Below are 17,380 nucleotides of genomic sequence, written 5' to 3'. Positions count from 1 at the left end.
GACTTAAGGATTGCATCCTTAAGTGAATTAAGGTATTGTACTGAAATAATGCAAATAGCATAGTATAGCCAAGTTCAATTTAATAATTTGATTCAGTTCTAGTGTTTTCTAGCCCATACCATCTTTGTGTATTCATTTTTTGCTGAGTTGGGTTTAACAGTCTATTATATAGCTGTTCCTTTCAGCTTGCAGAGTCTTAACTCAGGCAGAGATCAAGCTTGAATTGGATGGAGAAATAAGATGCAGCTAATTGCCTGACAGATGATTTTGTCCAAAGTCCTCTGACATTCAGGTGAGGCTTGTGTAGATATAAATAAAAAATGGTTACTCACCTTCTTGTAACTGTTGTTCTTCGAGATGTGTTGTTCATGTCCATTCCAACCAGGTGTGTGCACGCTGCGTGCACGCCAGCCGGAAGATTTTTCCCTTAGCAGCGTCTGTAGGGTCATCCTGGGCGCCCCCTGGAGTTGCGCCTTCATGGCGCCCAATATAGGACCCTGCCGACTCCCCACCCCCTCAGTTCCTTCTTGCCGGTTACTCCGACAGAGGGGTAGGAGGGTGGGTATTGGAATGGACATGAACAACACAACACATCTCGAACAACAGTTACGAGAAGGTGAGTAACCGTTTTTTCTTCTTCGAGTGCTTGTTCATGTCCATTCCAACCAGGTGACTCACAAGCCAAAGTTCAGGAGGTGGGGTCGGAGTCATCCACTGATTGGAGCACAGCTCGTCCAAAGGCCGCATCGTCTCTGGCCTGCTGTGTGATCGCATAGTGCGTCATAAACGTGTATCGAGGACCACGTCGCCGCTCTGCAGATCTTCTGGGTGGGGACCTGCGCCAGGAATGCAGCTGAGGAGGCCTGAGCCCTGGTGGAGTGAGCGGTGATCAGCGGAGCCGACACCTTCGCCAGGCCATAACACTCCCGAATGCAAGACGTGATGCATGACGAGATGCGCTGGGATGAGACGGGGAGGCCCTTCATCCTCTCCGCCACCGCTACGAATAACTGGACAGACTTTTGGAACGGCTTAGTTCTCTCTATATAGAAGGCCAGCTCTCTGCGGATATCCAATGAGTGAAGCCTTCGCACCCTGTCGCAGGAATGTGGCTTAGGATAAAACACTGGGAGGAAGATGTCCTGGTTCATGTGAAACTGGGAGACAACTTTAGGGAGAAAAGCTGGGTGTGGTCTGATCTGTCCTTATGAAATCCTGTGTAAGGGGGCTCGGATGTAAGTGCCCTGTGCTCCGACACTCTCCTAGTTGAGGTTATCGCCACCAGGAACGCCACCTTGTAAGAGAGATAAAGCAGGGAGCACATCGCCATTGGCTCAAATGGGGGGCCCGTAAGTCTGGCGAGGACCAGGTTAAGGTCCTAGGCTGGGGCAGGCTGCTGAGTTTGCGGGTAGAGCCTGTCGAGCCTTTGAGGAAACAGGTAACCATGGGGTTCGCGAAGACCAAGAAGCCGTCTGCACCCAGATGGAAGACGGAGATGGTGGCCAAGTGGACCCTTATTGACGACAATGACAGAGCCTGTTGTTTAAGATGGAAGAGGTAGTCCAGTATGAAAGGGACTGGGGCGAGCGTCAGCGACTGATGCTGCTGCTGCTCCGACCAGAGAGAGAACCTCTTCCACTTGGCAAGGTACGTTGCCTTTGTAGAGGGTTTCCTACTGCCAAGGAGAACTTGTCTGACTTGATCAGAACAGGACAGTTCCATAGCATTTAGCCATGGAACATCCAAGCTGCGAGGTGGAGCGACTCTAGGTTTGGGTGCCGGAGGCGGCTGTGATCCTAAGTGATCAGGTCCGGGACCAACGGCAAGGTGAGTGGGGTCACCACAGACATTTCTGGGAGTGATGTGAACCAGTGCTGGCACGGCCATGCCGGAGCTATCAATATGACCCGGTCCCAGTCTCTGTGGACCTTGAGGAGCACCTTGTGGACCAGCGGTATTGGTGGGAAGGCGTAGAGGAGACGGTCCCCCCACAGAAGAAGGAAGGAATCCACGATGGAACCTGGACTGTGATTCACGAAGGAGAAAAATAGTTGACACTTCCTGTTGCTGTGCGTGGCGAACAGGTCTATCTGGGGAAAGCCCCAGAGATGAAAAATTGAGCTCACTACGTCCGGCCGGAGGGACCACTCGTGGCTGTGAAAAGTTTGGCTGAGGCTGTCTGCCAGCTCGTTCTGCACCCCAGGAAGGTATGAAGCCTGCAGGTGTATCGAGTGCTCTACACAAGTCCTACAGCATGAGGGCTTCCCGGCACAGGGGAGAGGAGCATACACCCCCCTATTTGTTGATATAAAACATCGCCGTGGTGTTGTCCATGAGGACTGATATTCTGAAAACCTGGCACGCCAGACACACCGCTCTCAGCTCTCTGACGTTGATATGCTGAGCGAGGTCTGCCTGAGACTAGAGGCCCTGAGGTCTCCCAAATGTCCCCCCAGCCCAAATCCGAGGCATCTGTCATTAATGAAAGGGATGGCTGGGAGCTGGTGAAAGGTACTCCCACACAAACCACCTGTGGGTCGAGCCACCAAAGGAGGGAGTCCAGTACAGGGCAGGGCAGGGCAGGGCTGTCCAGAGAGTCCCGGACAGCCCTGATAAATCGACGCCGGCCATGACTAAAGTGGGCGAAGTCTGAGTCTGGAATGCTGTATTACGTAGGTGCATGCAGCCATGTGCCACAGCAGGTTCAGGCAGTTCCTTGCTGTAGTCGTAGGGAACTGTCTGAGGCCCCGTATGATGTCCCCTAGAGACTGAAACCTGGTTTCCGGGAGGTACGTCCTGGCTTAGGTCGAGTTCAGCACTGTGCCTATAAACTCTATCCTCTGCACCGGGGACAGAGTGGATTTGGCCTCGTTGAAGAGGAGACCTAGTTCAAGGAAGGTCCTTCTTATGAAGCCGATCTGGTCCTCCACTTGGGATCTGGAGTGGCCTTTGATCAGCCAGTTGTTGAGCTAAGGGAAAACCTGAATCCGGCGCTTGCACAGGAACACTGCGACGACTGCCATGCATTTGGTGAAAACACAAGGTGCTGCTGACAGGCCAAAAGGGAGGATGGTAAACTGATAGTGGCTGTTGTTCACCACAAATCTGAGGTAACGTCTGTGAGGAGGAATTATTGCTATGTGGAAATAAGTGTCTTTAAATCGAGGGCAGCGTACCAGTCTCCTGGATCCAATGAGGGGATAATGGAAGTCAGCGAGACCATGAGGCACTTGAGTTTCTTTACGAACATGTTGAGCTGCTGCAGGTCCAGGATGGGTCTGAGGCCACCCTTGGCTTTCGGTATTAGGAAATACTGAGAATAGAAACCCTTGCCCCCGAGGAACCTCTTCCACTGTCCTTACCGAGAGGAGGGAGTGCACTTCCTGAATTAGAAGTTGCTTGTGAGAGGGGTCCCTGAAGAGGGACAGGGAAGGGGGGTAGAGGGGTGGGAGGGCACAGAATTGGATGGAATATCCCCTCTCTACTGTGCAGAGCACCCAACAGTCTGAGGTGATACGGGACCAAGCAAGGTAGAAAGGGGATAGATGGGATGAGAAGGTAAGAGGGGATAGATCCAGATTCTGAACTGGTGAGCTGTCCTTGACCGCACCTTCAAAAGGCGGGGGCATGGGGGGTCTGGGGCCGGCCGAAGGCTTGGGCTGACCAGAGGCTCTGCCCCGAGGAGGGGTGCTGCCTCCTCCCTACTGCTCCTATTCCTCCTACGAGGAGCGTCCTGGTGGTTCTGAATCTGATAGAACCTAGGGGTAGGCTGAGGACTGAAATGCCTACGCTGAGTAACTGGTGTGTGAAGCCCCAGAGATCATACGGTGGCCCTTGAGTCCTTCAGACTATGAAGTCTCTTGCCAATTTTATCAGAAAACAGGGTTGAGCACTTGAAGCGGAGGTCCTGGATCGTTTGTTGGACCTCATGTGGTAGTCCAGAGACCTGCAACCAGGAGACCTGCCTCATTACCACCCCTGTGGCCAGTGTGCGTTAGGCTGCATCTGCCGCGTCCAAAAGCCGCCTGTAGGGAAGCCCGGAAGATCAGCTTTCCCTCCTCCTCTAGTGTGGAGAACTCCGTGCAAGAGTCTTGTGGCAGGAGCTCCACAAACTTGGCCATCGCAGTGCAAGTATTGTGCGCATATATGCTTACGATGGCCTGCTGGTTTGCGATGCGGAGCTGTAGGCCCCTGTTGAATAGACCTTCCTGCCAAACAGGTCGAGTTTCGTCACCTCCTTATTTTTTGGGATGGGACCTTGGAAGCCCTGACGTTCCTGCTGATTGGCTGCATCAACCACCACCGAGTCAGGGCGTGGGTGGGTATATAAATGTTCATACCCCATAGATAGTATGAAATAGCGCCTTTTGTTTCTCTTGGCCATAGGGGCCAGAGAAGCAGGGGTCTGCCACAGGGATTTAGTGATATCAACTACTGTCTTTATCAGTGGCAGGGCTACCCGTGATGGACCCGAGGGTGCGAGGATATCCACGACTGGGTCTGACTCCTCCACCTCCACCTCCTCTGCCTGTATGCCCAGGCTTTGGGCAGCCCAGCGCAGGAGCTGCTGGAGAACCCGATTATCCTCCAGAGCTGGTGCCGCTGATGCCCCCGCGACCGCTTTATCTGGCAAGGATGATGAGGAGATAACTGGCAGCGGACCTTGCTCACTGCCTTCAGCACCCTTTGGGTCTCTTGGCACGCGGTATTCGATGGGATGCGGTGCCAGGGCCGCTGGAGATGGGAGTCTCGGTGCCGTGATTGTTGCGGGAGCTGCTAGATCCGGTGGTGCTGACCTTGTCGACGCTGCTGGAGTCGGAGCTGAAGCCATCGGAGCTGTTGTTTGTAACAGCGGGGCCGGCACTTCGGTCGGTGGTGCCGCTGTAGGTGGTGCCGGCGTTGCTTGAGGTGGAACAAAGGACACCGAAGACACTGACGCCGACTGGGACCTTGGACCTGACCCTGATGGTACGCCCATTGAGATGATGGCTGCCACTGCTGCAGCCACGGTGCCAGGTACGGCTGGTGGCTCCGGCGGGATCTGGATCTCCTGCTCCTGGACCTGCTGGAGCGATAGGAGTCTGCCTCTGTGTACGGGCCATGCCAGGGAGAGGTGTGCCGGAGGTGGAGATCAGCATACCATCAATACTGGTTTGCCCCTAGATTGGAAGTGGGGCCGCGCAGTCACCAGCGACTTGTCCCTCCTCTGTGGGGAGGTAGGCACTGGGAGGCGCATCAGGTCCTTGGCCGCCTCAAACACCTCCAGTGTCGATGGGAGCTGGAGGTAGTCGCCTTGGTGATCCAGGGACCGTGGGGGGTTCGGACTCGACTGGACCCCAGCCTCTTCTTTTTTAGCGGCCCTGGGGATTGAGAGCGGTGCCGCACCGAGGATGGCTTCTTATGGCCCGAGCCAAGACAGTGCCGAGGGGCCTTGGGGTCCTTAGTTGGCACCAGTTCCCGTACCATCAGCGCCGGAGCACTGCGTACCGACGAAGAGGTACTCGGCGCAGGTTTGGTGGATCCGGGGTCGGAGTGTGGTCATAGCGCCGCCTCCATTAACAGGATTTTAAGTTTCTGCTCCCGGCCTTTAAGGGTTCTGGGTTGGAAACTCTTACAGATCCTGCACCTCTCTCTTTGGTGGCTCTCTCTGAGGCACCGCAGACAGGAAGAGTGAGGGTCACTCCTGGGCATAAACTTGCCACTCCTCACAGAGCTTAAACCCTGGAGATTTGGACATACCCCAGAGGTGGGGAAAATGTTGTCAGGGGGAAAGCCCCCCAAACAAAGCTATTAAAACTGTATCTAACTACTAACCAACTAAAGAACTATTTACACCATATGTACACGAAAACTACAGAAGACACTGCCAAAGCACTTGCCACAAGAGCAAGCGATGTTCCAGCTAGCCATCACTGGCGGTAAGAAGGAACTGAAGGGGTAGGGGTCGGCAGGGCACTATATTGGGCGCCATGAAGGCGTGACTCCAGGGGGTGCCCAGGCCAACCTTACGGACGCTGCTAAGGGAAAAATCTTCCGGCTGGCGTGCACGCGGCGCACACACACCTGGTTGGAAAGGACGTGAACAAGCACTCGAAGAAGAATTTATAGCACAGCTTAAATGTTCATGTTTTCACATGCTGGATTCCAATTCAAGCATTTGCTCTCTGTAAACTCAGTAGATGGCACGTAGGCTAATTATATGATAGCCTGAGGAAATTTAAATAAAGACATCTGGTAGCTGATATCACATATCCTCATTTAGCTGAGGATAAAGAATTAAAATAGCAGAGATGTATTCTATGTGGAAAAATTTTTCCAAGTAATTTTCAGTACAATTATGCATTATTTGGGAATGTGAATATGGGTGTCTGCATGTGCCTCCTCCCCTACAGCACCTTCCTTCCCTCTGCAACTTCCCACACACTGCAAGTGGACAAGGGACTTCCTCATTCAGCAATTTTTCCCATCCCCCTGACAAACCACATGACTGGGGGTGCCTTCTCTGCATCTCATTCTTCCCAAGCCCATATGGTTATGTGGAGCTATACTCTGCAGCTCTCTCTCTTCTCATCATATGTCCCTGGTAGTACTTCTCTCTCAAATCACATGATTAGGGATGGTGGTTCTGGGGAGTTCACGTAACAGAAGAGGATAGGGATGGCCCAGTAGATCATACCTGGCATGCTGATACACAGCTTGGTGGAACATTCTTATTTTAGTATTTTCTGAATGCACACATCATCCACCCATTCTTCCATTACAGAAACACTTTCCCCCAGCTGGGACAGTGAATTATGTTGTTTGGGAGATATAAATGATCTGAAGCTAAGGGAGCTGAGTGCTGATCAATCGAGAAGGCTAAAACCTGTTTTCCTGCTTAGCAAAATGTCTCTGGAATGCAATATAAAGTTTGCATACTATAAATTCACTAAAAATAACTTTTTTTGCTTAGGAAATTAAAGGAAAATATATGTTAGTGGAATGTTAAAGTTGAAACAGCAATGAAATTCAGAACTTTCCTTCATACCCGGACATAACTCCATGTGATGGAGACCTTTGGGTATCAGGGAGTAAAAAAAAAAAATTAAAGTTTTATTATTTGTCATTAATCTGCACATAAATCAAGGACAATATATTGTAAAGTATGTCCACAAGTTATATTTCACAACTTTTCCCCCATAACTTAGATAAATTTCAGATGTAGATTACGGAACAAAGTTAATAACATATCTATTTAATGTGGAAATAGCAACAAGAAAACACTAAATTTGTAGAAGTGGTGAGAGCAATAAACTTACATCTTCATGACTTTTGTTGCATGTAAAATGTCAGCAGTAACATAGTTTTTTTGCACTTCATTTATTTTATATATTCTCTTACCTTTTGCTTCAAACGTATTGTATGATTGTCTTCCCTAGCTGTGAGATAGAGGGAACGAACTTGATTTTGCACATCACTATAAAATGTGGTTTCCCAAAACTGTTGGTTAGTCCATATAGAGTGGTCTTGTACACAGGTGTAAGCAAACTGACTAACTCCAGGTGCCAGTTTCTGAAAGCACAGAAATAAGAATATCAGCTAAAATAACCTTCAATGTGTATATTGATATATTTTTACAACAGTGGAATATGCAGGTTCAGTACACTTTATCTATCTTAGAGTTTTGTTTACTTTAAAAGTTGTAGTCTGATAAGATCCATTGCAATGCATCTCTTCAGATCTATAGTAACACGGGAAAAAGAAAAAATACTTGCATGTAATTCTGCTTCTTTGAAGATATCATCTCAAAGGATGATTCTCACTCTAGAGTCTCAATCTGCCAGTACAAGACAGGACCTGCTTGGGTTGCACTGGAGGCAAGACTCATGAGTGAAAATCCTGTGATGATGGTATCTTTAAAGAATAATTTTTTAATACAAAATATAGCTTAGTTGCCAAACAGTATGTAATCTTTCACTTTTTATTACTGATATTCTAAAGCCATACAGTATGAATAATGGATCATCAAAGAAGTGTTAGGATATTCCTTCATCCATGTAAAGTTTATTCTGTACTTTATGTATTTCAGAGTAAGAAATGCAATCATGTAATTTCAAATAACCAATATATTAGCAAAATATCAAATTTCCAAATAAAAATCATGGGTTTGAAATTGAACCCTATTCTCCTGGAGTAATGTGATGGAGTTCATTTGGCCTTTAAGGCTCCATCCTGGGGGCCTTGTGGTACTACCTCACTGTGCCCAAAGAAGCAACGGGTTGAGAGGAAAAGAGCAATGAAGATGGGTCCTCCAGATTTGCTTAGAGAGGACTCTTCAGAGCAGCCATTTTGAAAACCACAAGAGACCTGGTCCTCAAAGGGCCAGAAGAGCTAGAAACACTTAATCAGGGTCCTGCTGGACCATAAAAAAAGGAGCTGCCTGGCCGTAGCAGTTCAGTTTCTGTCTGGGACCAGAGGAGTGAAGGAGGGTTCTCCTCTCGAGCCAAAGGAGCCAACTATTAGACAGATTTATAGCAGGCTGAACTTACATAGCTGGGATTGTAGAGAGAGAAGAAACAGAAGGCACTGGCCCTGAGAGAGGGCTGGAGTTAAAAGGGCCCGGTATGAAGAAGCCCAGGGAAATATCAGCGAAGGATTCAAGTAAGCAGAACGTGGACTGCTGTGTATAGGATCCCTGGCTTGGAACCTGAAGTAGTGGGTGGGCCTTGATTCTCCTATCAGCCATGGGTAAAGTGTCATAAACGCCAAGAAGGGGAGAGGGCTTATATGGGAGCCCGAACAAAAGGCTGAATTTAAAAGGCCTAGAACTGAGGTTTAAGACCGTCACAAGGCAAACAGACTAATACCCCAGAAGGGGTTCATTTGGACTTTGTGATTTAGCTGGCAGCCCCCAGGGTGGGACCAGGGCCAAGAAAAGAACTGTGATACAGCACCCAGCCACTCAAGAGGTGAGTGCCCATTTATAGGTAACTTGTCCGTTTGCCACGAGGGCCTGTTAGTTGGAAATTCTAAATTGGAGGCTGGTGGAAGTAAATATCATTCTCACCATAAGGTCTAAACTCTTGGCTTCCTTATCCGCAAAGGCAGCTCTTGCATATTGTTGTCTCGACTTTTCCGTGGCTGGTTGGATGACTAGGGAGTTTGGTACAGGATTGGAGAACAAGAACTCTGCTCCCTTAGCTGGGGCAAAATACCGCTTTTCTGCCTTCTTAGGGGTAGAAGCAAAGGTTGCTGGTGTATTCCACACAGTTCTTGCAGGTTCCAGTATGGCCTCGTTGACTGGGAGTGCTGTTTGGCTAGATCCCGTAGGTGGTAGAATGTACACAAGCTTGTGTTGAGAGTCCTGGACCTCATCTAAAGGGATTTGGAGCTCTTCTGCTACTCTCTGAAGCAGCTCTTGAAACGGTCTGTGGTCATCTGAAGGAGATGGCGAGGCAGGAACAAATGCCCCATTGGGGGAGAAAGGAGAAATATTTGCTGGTATTGGTGGTACCAAGGATCCAGTTCATCTTTTTCCTCTTCTGTAAGCTCAGGAGGTTCTGATTGGCCTCTTGGAGGTGGAAAGACTACCTATTGGATCGCATGGATTCTGAATGCCATTCATACAGGTCCCATAGTCCCAGTAAGGCGAATTTGAGGGCTCAAATGTAAGTTGTGATTCCCAAGACATTGTTTCTTAGGATGAGGTTGCCACTTGGATGGATGAGACTGGTAGTAGAAGATGCTCAATCCCCTTTCTGGGCTGAACTCCCTGCTTCTCCACGTGGGCACCAATGATACTGCCAAGAATGACCTTGAGCGGATCACTGCAGACTACGTGGCTCTGGGAAGAAGGATAAAGGAGTTTGAGGCGCAAGTGGTGTTCTCGTCCATCCTCCCTGTGCAAGGAAAAGGCCTGGGTAGAGACCGTTGAATTGTGGAAGTCAATGAATGGCTACGCAGGTGGTGTCGGAGAGAAGGCTTTGGATTCTTCGACCATGGGATGGTGTTCCAAGAAGGAGCAGTACTAGGTAGAGACGGGCTCCACCTAACAAAGAGAGGGAAGAGCATCTTCGCAGGCAGGCTGGCTAACCTAGTGAGGAGAGCTTTAAACTAGGTTCACCGGGGGAAGGAGACCAAAGCCCTGAGGTAAGTGGGGAAATGGGATACCAGGAGGAAGCACGAGCAGGAAAGGGCAAGAGGGGAGGACTCCTGTCTCATACTGAGAAAGCAGGACAATCAGCGAGTTATCTTAAGTGCCTATACACAAATGCAAGAAGCCTGGGAAACAAGCAGGGAGAACTGGAAGTCCTGGCACAGTCAAGGAACTATGATGTGATTGGAATAACAGAGACTTGGTGGGATAACTCACATGACTGGAGTACTGTCATGGATGGATTTAAACTGATCAGGAAGGACAGGCAGGACAGAAAAGGTGGGGGAGTTGCATTGTATGTAAGAGAGGAGTATGACTGCTCAGAGCTCCGGTATGAAACTGCAGAAAAACCTGAGAGTCTCTGGATTAAGTTTAAAAGCATGAGCAACAAGGGTGATGTCGTGGTGGGAGTCTGCTATAGACCACCAGACCAGGGGGATGAGGTGGACGAGGCTTTCTTCCAGCAACTAGCAGAAGTTACTAGATTGCAGGCCCTGGTTCTCATGGGAGACTTCAATCACCCTGATATCTGCTGGGAGAGCAATACAGCGGTGCACAGACAATCCAGGAAGTTTTTGGAAAGTGTAGGGAACAATTTGCTGGTGCAAGTGCTGGAGGAACCAACTAGGGGCAGAGCTCTTCTTGACCTGCTGCTCACAAACCGAGAAGAATAAGTAGGGGAAGCAAAAGTGGATGGGAACCTGGGCAGCAGTGACCATGAGATGGTCGAGTTCAGGATCCTGACACAAGGAAGAAAGGAGAGCAGCAGAATACGGACCCTGGACTTCAGAAAAGCAGACTTTGACTCCCTCAGGGAACTGATGGGCAGGATCCCCTGGGAGAATAACATGAGGGGGAAAGGAGTCCAGGAGAGCTGACTGTATTTTAAAGAATCCTTATTGAGGTTGCAGGAAAAAAACATCCCGATGTGTAGAAAGAATAGTAAATATGGCAGGAGACCAGCTTGGCTTAACAGTGAAATCCTTGCTGATCTTAAACGCAAAAAAGAAGCTTACAAGAAGTGCAAGATTGGACAAATGACCAGGGAGGAGTATAAAAATATTGCTCAGGCATGCAGGAGTGAAATCAGGAAGGCCAAATCACACTTGGAGTTGCAGCTAGCAAGAGATGTTAAGAGTAACAAGAAGGGTTTCTTCAAGTATGTTAGCAACAAGAAGAAAGTCAAGGAAAATTTGGGCCCCTTACTGAATGAGGAAGGCAACCTAGTGACAGAGGATGTGGAAAAAGCTAATGTTCTCAATGCTTTTTTTGCCTCTGTCTTCACAAACAAGGTCAGCTCCCAGACAGCTGCACTGGGCAGCACAGCATGGGGAGGAGGTGACCAGCCCTCTGTGGAGAAAGAAGTGGTTCGGGACTAGTTAGAAAATCTGGACGAGCACAAGTCCATGGGGCCGGATGTGCTGCATCCGAGGGTGCTAAAGGAGTTGGCGGATGTGATTGCAGAGCCATTGGCCATTATCTTTGAAAACTCATGGCGATCGCGGGAGGTCCCGGATGACTGGAAAAAGGCTAATGTAGTGCCCATCTTTAAAAAAGGGAAGGAGGAGGATCCGGGGAACTACAGGACAGTCAGTCTCACCTCAGTCCCTGGAAAAACCATGGAGCAGGTCCTCAAGGAATCAATTCTGAAGCACTTAGAGGAGAGGAAAGTGATCAGGAACAGTCAGCTTGGATTCACCAAGGGCAAGTCATGCCTGACTAACCTAATTGCCTTCTATGAGGAGATAACTGGCTCTGTGGATGAGGGGAAAGCAGTGGATGTGTTATTACGTGACTTTAGCAAAGCTTTTGATACGGTCTCCCACAGTATTCTTGCCAGCAAGTTAAAGAAGTATGGGCTGGATGAATGGACTATAAGGTGGATAGAAAGCTGCCTAGATCGTCGGGCTCAACGGGTAGTGATCAACGGCTCCATGTCTAGTTGGCAGCCGGTTTCAAGCGGAGTGCCCCAAGGGTCGGTCCTGGGGCTGGTTTTGTTCAATATCTTCATTAATGATCTGGAGGATGGTGTGGACTGCACTCTCAGCAAGTTTGCAGATGACACTAAACTGGGAGGAGTGGTAGATACGCTGGAGGGTAGGGATAGGATACAGAGGGACCTAGACAAATTAGAGGATTGGGCCAAAAGAAACCTGATGAGGTTCAACAAGGACAAGTGCAGAGTCCTGCACTTAGGACAGAAGAATCCCATTCACTGTTACAGACTAGGGACCGAATGGCTAGGAAGCAGTTCTGCAGAAAAGGACCTAGGGGTTACAGTGGACGAGAAGCTGGATATGAGTCAACAGTGTGCCCTTGTTGACAAGAAGGCTAACGGCATTTTGGGCTGTATAAGTAGGGGCATTGCCAGCAGATCGAGGGACGTGATCATTCCCCTCTATTCGACATTGGTGAGGCCTCATCTGGAGTACTGTGTCCAGTTTTGGGCCCCACACTACAAGAAGGATGTGGAAAAACTAGAAAAAGTCCAGCGGAGGGCAACAAAAATGATTAGGGGGCTGGAGCACATGACTTATGAGGAGAGGCTGAGGGAACTGGGATTGTTTAGTCTGCAAAAGAGAAGAATGAGGGGGGATTTGATAGCCGCTTTCAACTACCTGAAAGGGGGTTCCAAAGAGGATGGATCTAGACTGTTCTCGGTGATACCTGATGACAGAACAAGGAGTAATGGTCTCAAGTTGCAGTGGGGGAGGTTTAGGTTGGATATTAGGAAAAACTTTTTCACTAGGAGGGTGGTGAAGCACTGAAATGGGTTACCTATGGAGGTGGTGGAATCTCCTTCCTTAGAGGTTTTTAAGGTCAGGCTTGACAAAGCCCTGGCTGGGATGATTTAGTTAGGAATTGGTCCTGCTTTGAGCAGGGGGTTGGACTAGATGACCTCCTGAGGTCCCTTCCAACCCTGATATTCTATGATTCTATGGTGGAGGGAAAGATGGTTCCATCAGTATGTCTGACTCTCCCGATGATGAGGTGGTCAGATCTGGTTCGATCGGTGGTGCTGTCAGTACCGATGTCGGGAAGCTGCAGCTAATGGATGGATTGGGAGATAGGCTTTTCCCTGGTGTTAGAATCTCCCTGTTGAAAATTGGTCCTAACAACGGGGGAGATTGCGGCTCCAGGAGGATGAAGATATCCCCTGGAGTGGTGTTTGATACTGGAGCCTTGGAAGGCTGCAGCTTGTTGCTTTGTGCCGCCAGAGTTGGTGTAAAGGGACTCTTAGTAATTGGTGGTTCCTTTTGGGGCTGGGAAGGTACTGCCTGCGAAGGAGCCTCTGACTATGTGATCACGGTTGGTCCTTCAGCTCCTGGTGTTTAGTTTTAGTTGGTACCATATTCAGTGTCAATGGTGATGCACGGAACAGTACTGAAGGAGCCTTGCTCCTATGCACCTTCTGATCACTTCCATGAAACTTAGGAGGACCTACTTCAATGTGTCCTGGGTGCAAGGCATTACCCAACTTGTATGGAGTAGGGAGCAATCCTTTCTCTGAAAAGATCTAGGAGGCGATCTATTTTTATGCTTATGAGAGTGCCCCTTATACTAGTGAGAATGCCCAGACAAAGGGTCCTACACTGTAGTCCTTCCCACTCCTGAGTCAGACACTGAGCTAGAACGTGTACTCATTGATGTTTCAGCTGATATGCAGGGGGCTCTCCCTGGCTTGGATTTGATTGGGACCTCATGGAGCGTTCCATTTCTGAAGCTGGAATTCTCATGCCTGCCACATTCGGTTGGGAAAGGAGTAGCAGATACTGCACTTAGCAGAAATATGAGCTTCTCTGAGGCAGTAGACTGGTAGCGCTGGCAGTTGTTCCTGATACATCAGGAGTGAGGGCACGAGATACAATTCTTAATGTCTGGAAGCCTGGGCATAATTAAGTCCTGCGCTGGGGGGATCAGAGGATTCCCCAGGTGAGGTTTTGAACTAACTACTATCTAAACTAATAAACTATTAACAATAGCAACTAACTTTATAAAACTCTGAAAAATAGTTACTGGAAAAAACGCTGAAGAGTATCAGTTCTAGACATTGGAGATTCTGACTCAGGCCATGAAAAGAACTGGAGAGGTGTCAGTCTGCACCGCCCCTTATAGCCTTGGCATGGCGCACGAGGAGAGCAGGGGTACAGGCATGGACCAAAGCACAATACTTACTACAATTCTCCGGTGTCAGGTGCATGGAGTGAGTGCATACCCACAGGGGAATATATATAGGAACCAGCACTCAAAGAAGTTGTTATAGCTACAGCAGCAGTGAGTCTGGATGATGAAGGATATGCTAATTTACATCTAGTTTAGTACCGTACCACACTAACCATTCTTAAACATCACATAAAAGATAATCTGCACCTGAAAGATATATTTTACATAAACTAATATATGTTGCAAACTACTTTCATTCATACTCAATTTGATATTTTTAACTATAAAAACATGCAGAACAGCCAGTGTAGTGTTTCAATATCAGACAGAAAGGCCCTTCCATACCAAAGAGTAGTAAACTATTAAAATTTTTGAAAGACTAGTTTTGAAGTCCTCTGAACAATTCTGTTTCTACACTGTGTTTTCTTCCAAGAACTAGTAATGATGAACTAAAACTTCTGATCATTTTCCATGTATTTATGCACAATCACAGAACAGATATTTTGAAATGGAACACTTCAGAAAATGACTTGTAATGTTTTGCCATAATTTACCTTATTGAAGTATATGCTCATGATTAACTCAAACAAACATGAGATATGAAATTCTCATTCAGTTCTCAAGAATTTCACCAAAGCTTCTGAACTAATAAGTCTTTAATGTAAAGCTGTTTGTCTGATGTCATTTGAGCAGTAGGAACACTCATAACATGAGCTAACTTCTCCTGTAAGGTATGCTGTGCTCTCTCAGCAGACTAATATTACTAAGTCTATATTTTACGTAAGAATCAATACAAAGGTAGATTTTGAAATCACTATGGACCTCTTACCTGTAAATTCATTCATTCTCATGTATATCCTTACATACCTAGAATTTACTTCTCACAGATCCTCTTACTCAAAATGAGTACAAGCAACTTTACATTTTAAAATAGTCTTTAAAAATACTGATATTACAGAAAAAAAAATGTATTCTCTCTTTCCACATCCAATACTTTCCACGTGTGCGCGCGCGCGCACACACACACACACACACTCATTGTATGGCCCTGATTCTGCACTAAGATCTGCACTGTGCCCACACAGAGTTCCATTAAGTTCAGTGGGACTACATACAGGCATAAAGGTCCTGTCATATAGATCAGATTGCAGGAGCCTTAGTGTATGGGTACACGTGCATATTATATTGTGTGTGTATATATCTCAAACATATATATATTTACTTGTGTTTATAGGTATAGTCTTCAATCCTATGGTGGGCTCTATATAGGCAAACCCCTGTGCTCTTGTGGAAGCTTGTTGAAGTCAATGGGGGTCCTCCCATCTGGAGTTCACTGTAAGGTTGGGGCCATAAACATTTATACACACAAATGTAAAGGGATATAGTGCACAAAAGAGAACTAGCTGTGTTGGCTCACTGCTGTTAGGAAAACTATTTATTTTTGCATTTACTCTTGGATACAAAATAAAAAACATAATACAAAATAAATAAAATTAAAACACTCAAGATTATTTAGATTCTTATTCCCTTTTAAATGTGAATGGTACACTGAGCCCTCATGTTGTTTGTCTACTGTTATTTCACCATGAAAGCCATAAAAGGTCATCAGATATTAGTCAGCATTACCAAATCACAACTGTGTACAGTGAACCAGTAGAGGGCAATAGAATTCTGCAGAAATGGTATGTAATCCTCCTAGGCAGAGATTTATTTATCGTATACATTTTCTGGCAGAAGAAATTAAGCAACTAAGTATGTATTTTCTTTTGTCCCATATTCTTGAAAAAACTGTACACTCTATTATACATTATTTTTGTATTGCAGTAATTCCCAGTAACACTCCCCCTCTCAGGATTGGGGGCTGTTCTACTTAGAGCCGTACAAGCACATAGGAAAACACACAGTCCCTGCCCTGAGGAACTTACCATAGGAGTGGTAGGCAGTGACTAAAGACCTTAATCACCAGATCCTAAAATTTCATTTTTGGTTTCCTATTTCCCCTTAAAACTTCTCAGTAACAGTTGCAATCCATTAACATATTACAGCTGGCATGACAGGTAATCCTGATTTAGCTTTAAACACCGTTCATCATTCCCTGCTGGGGGAGAGATTGATAAAGCCTAATAAAGAATGCTGCCTTCTCCTGGATACTGAGAGAATCACCTGCTGAAAGGAAGGCATTCCCAAAATGTGTTGCCAAATATAAGCCTGCACTGTGGCTCCACAAAATGGTATTTACGTCAGTCAGAAAACTGCTGATGCCAAATGTCATTTCCCTCCCTCCACCCCACGGAAAGAGAAATGAAATTATTACACTTCAGCTTTTACATATGTTGTCATATATTAACAACAATTACCTTCTGGCATGAAATCTGATAAGGCAAGCACAATGACTGAAAAATTATGGCCAATTTGGATTATAATAATAAAAATCACATGTAGCACCATAAATTTACAGAATACTTTAAAATCAGAGAGCAAGATACTACTCTGAGCAGGGAGATTGTCTTAATATTTATTTTTTGAGGTATCTAGCAGTACGAAACTACACAACATATTAAATAATGCATAATAATGAACCATATGATCCATTCCTTCCACAAAGAGCCTGATCCTGCAATGTGCTGACCACCTGAAATGCACTGAAGTCAATGAGCGATGAGGGTGCTCAGTACCTGAAATGAGCTGACATGAAGTTAGACAAGACAAACACAAACCAAGACACCGGACAAGAGTTCAGGCATGGGAGAGAATAGAGATTACGGATGACGAATATAAGGCCTGGTCTACACTAACCCCCCAATTCGAACTAAGGTACGCACCTTCAGCTACGTGAATAACGTAGCTGAAGTCGACGTACCTTAGTTCGAACTTACCGCAGTCCAGACGCGGCAGGCAAGCTCCCCCGTCGACTCCGCGTACTCCTCGCGCCGAGCAGGATTACCGGAGTCGACGGCGAGCACTTCTAGGTTCGATTTATCGCGTCCAGACAAGACGCGATAAATCGAACCCAGAAGTTTGATTGCCTGCCGCCGAACCAGCGCGTAAGTATAGACAAGCCCTCAGGTAAGAAGGATGGTT

The 17,380-nt window shown here is 47.2% G+C and overlaps 1 protein-coding gene across 1 annotated transcript in view; it reads right to left on the bottom strand.

Moving 5' to 3' along the window:
- The window catches only part of SBF2 (SET binding factor 2), a 483,108-nt gene that overhangs the window by 96,120 nt on the left and 369,608 nt on the right, over positions 1-17,380 (bottom strand). The window contains exon 19 of the mRNA XM_065403329.1: positions 7,381-7,551. Within this exon, the coding sequence (XP_065259401.1) occupies positions 7,381-7,551 (171 nt within the window). The remainder of the gene's footprint in view (positions 1-7,380; positions 7,552-17,380) is intronic.

The sequence above is a fragment of the Emys orbicularis genome, chromosome 4, assembly GCF_028017835.1.
Source record: "Emys orbicularis isolate rEmyOrb1 chromosome 4, rEmyOrb1.hap1, whole genome shotgun sequence".
Taxonomy (NCBI): Eukaryota; Metazoa; Chordata; order Testudines; family Emydidae; genus Emys; species Emys orbicularis.
This window is presented reverse-complemented; position numbering and strand designations above follow the sequence as displayed.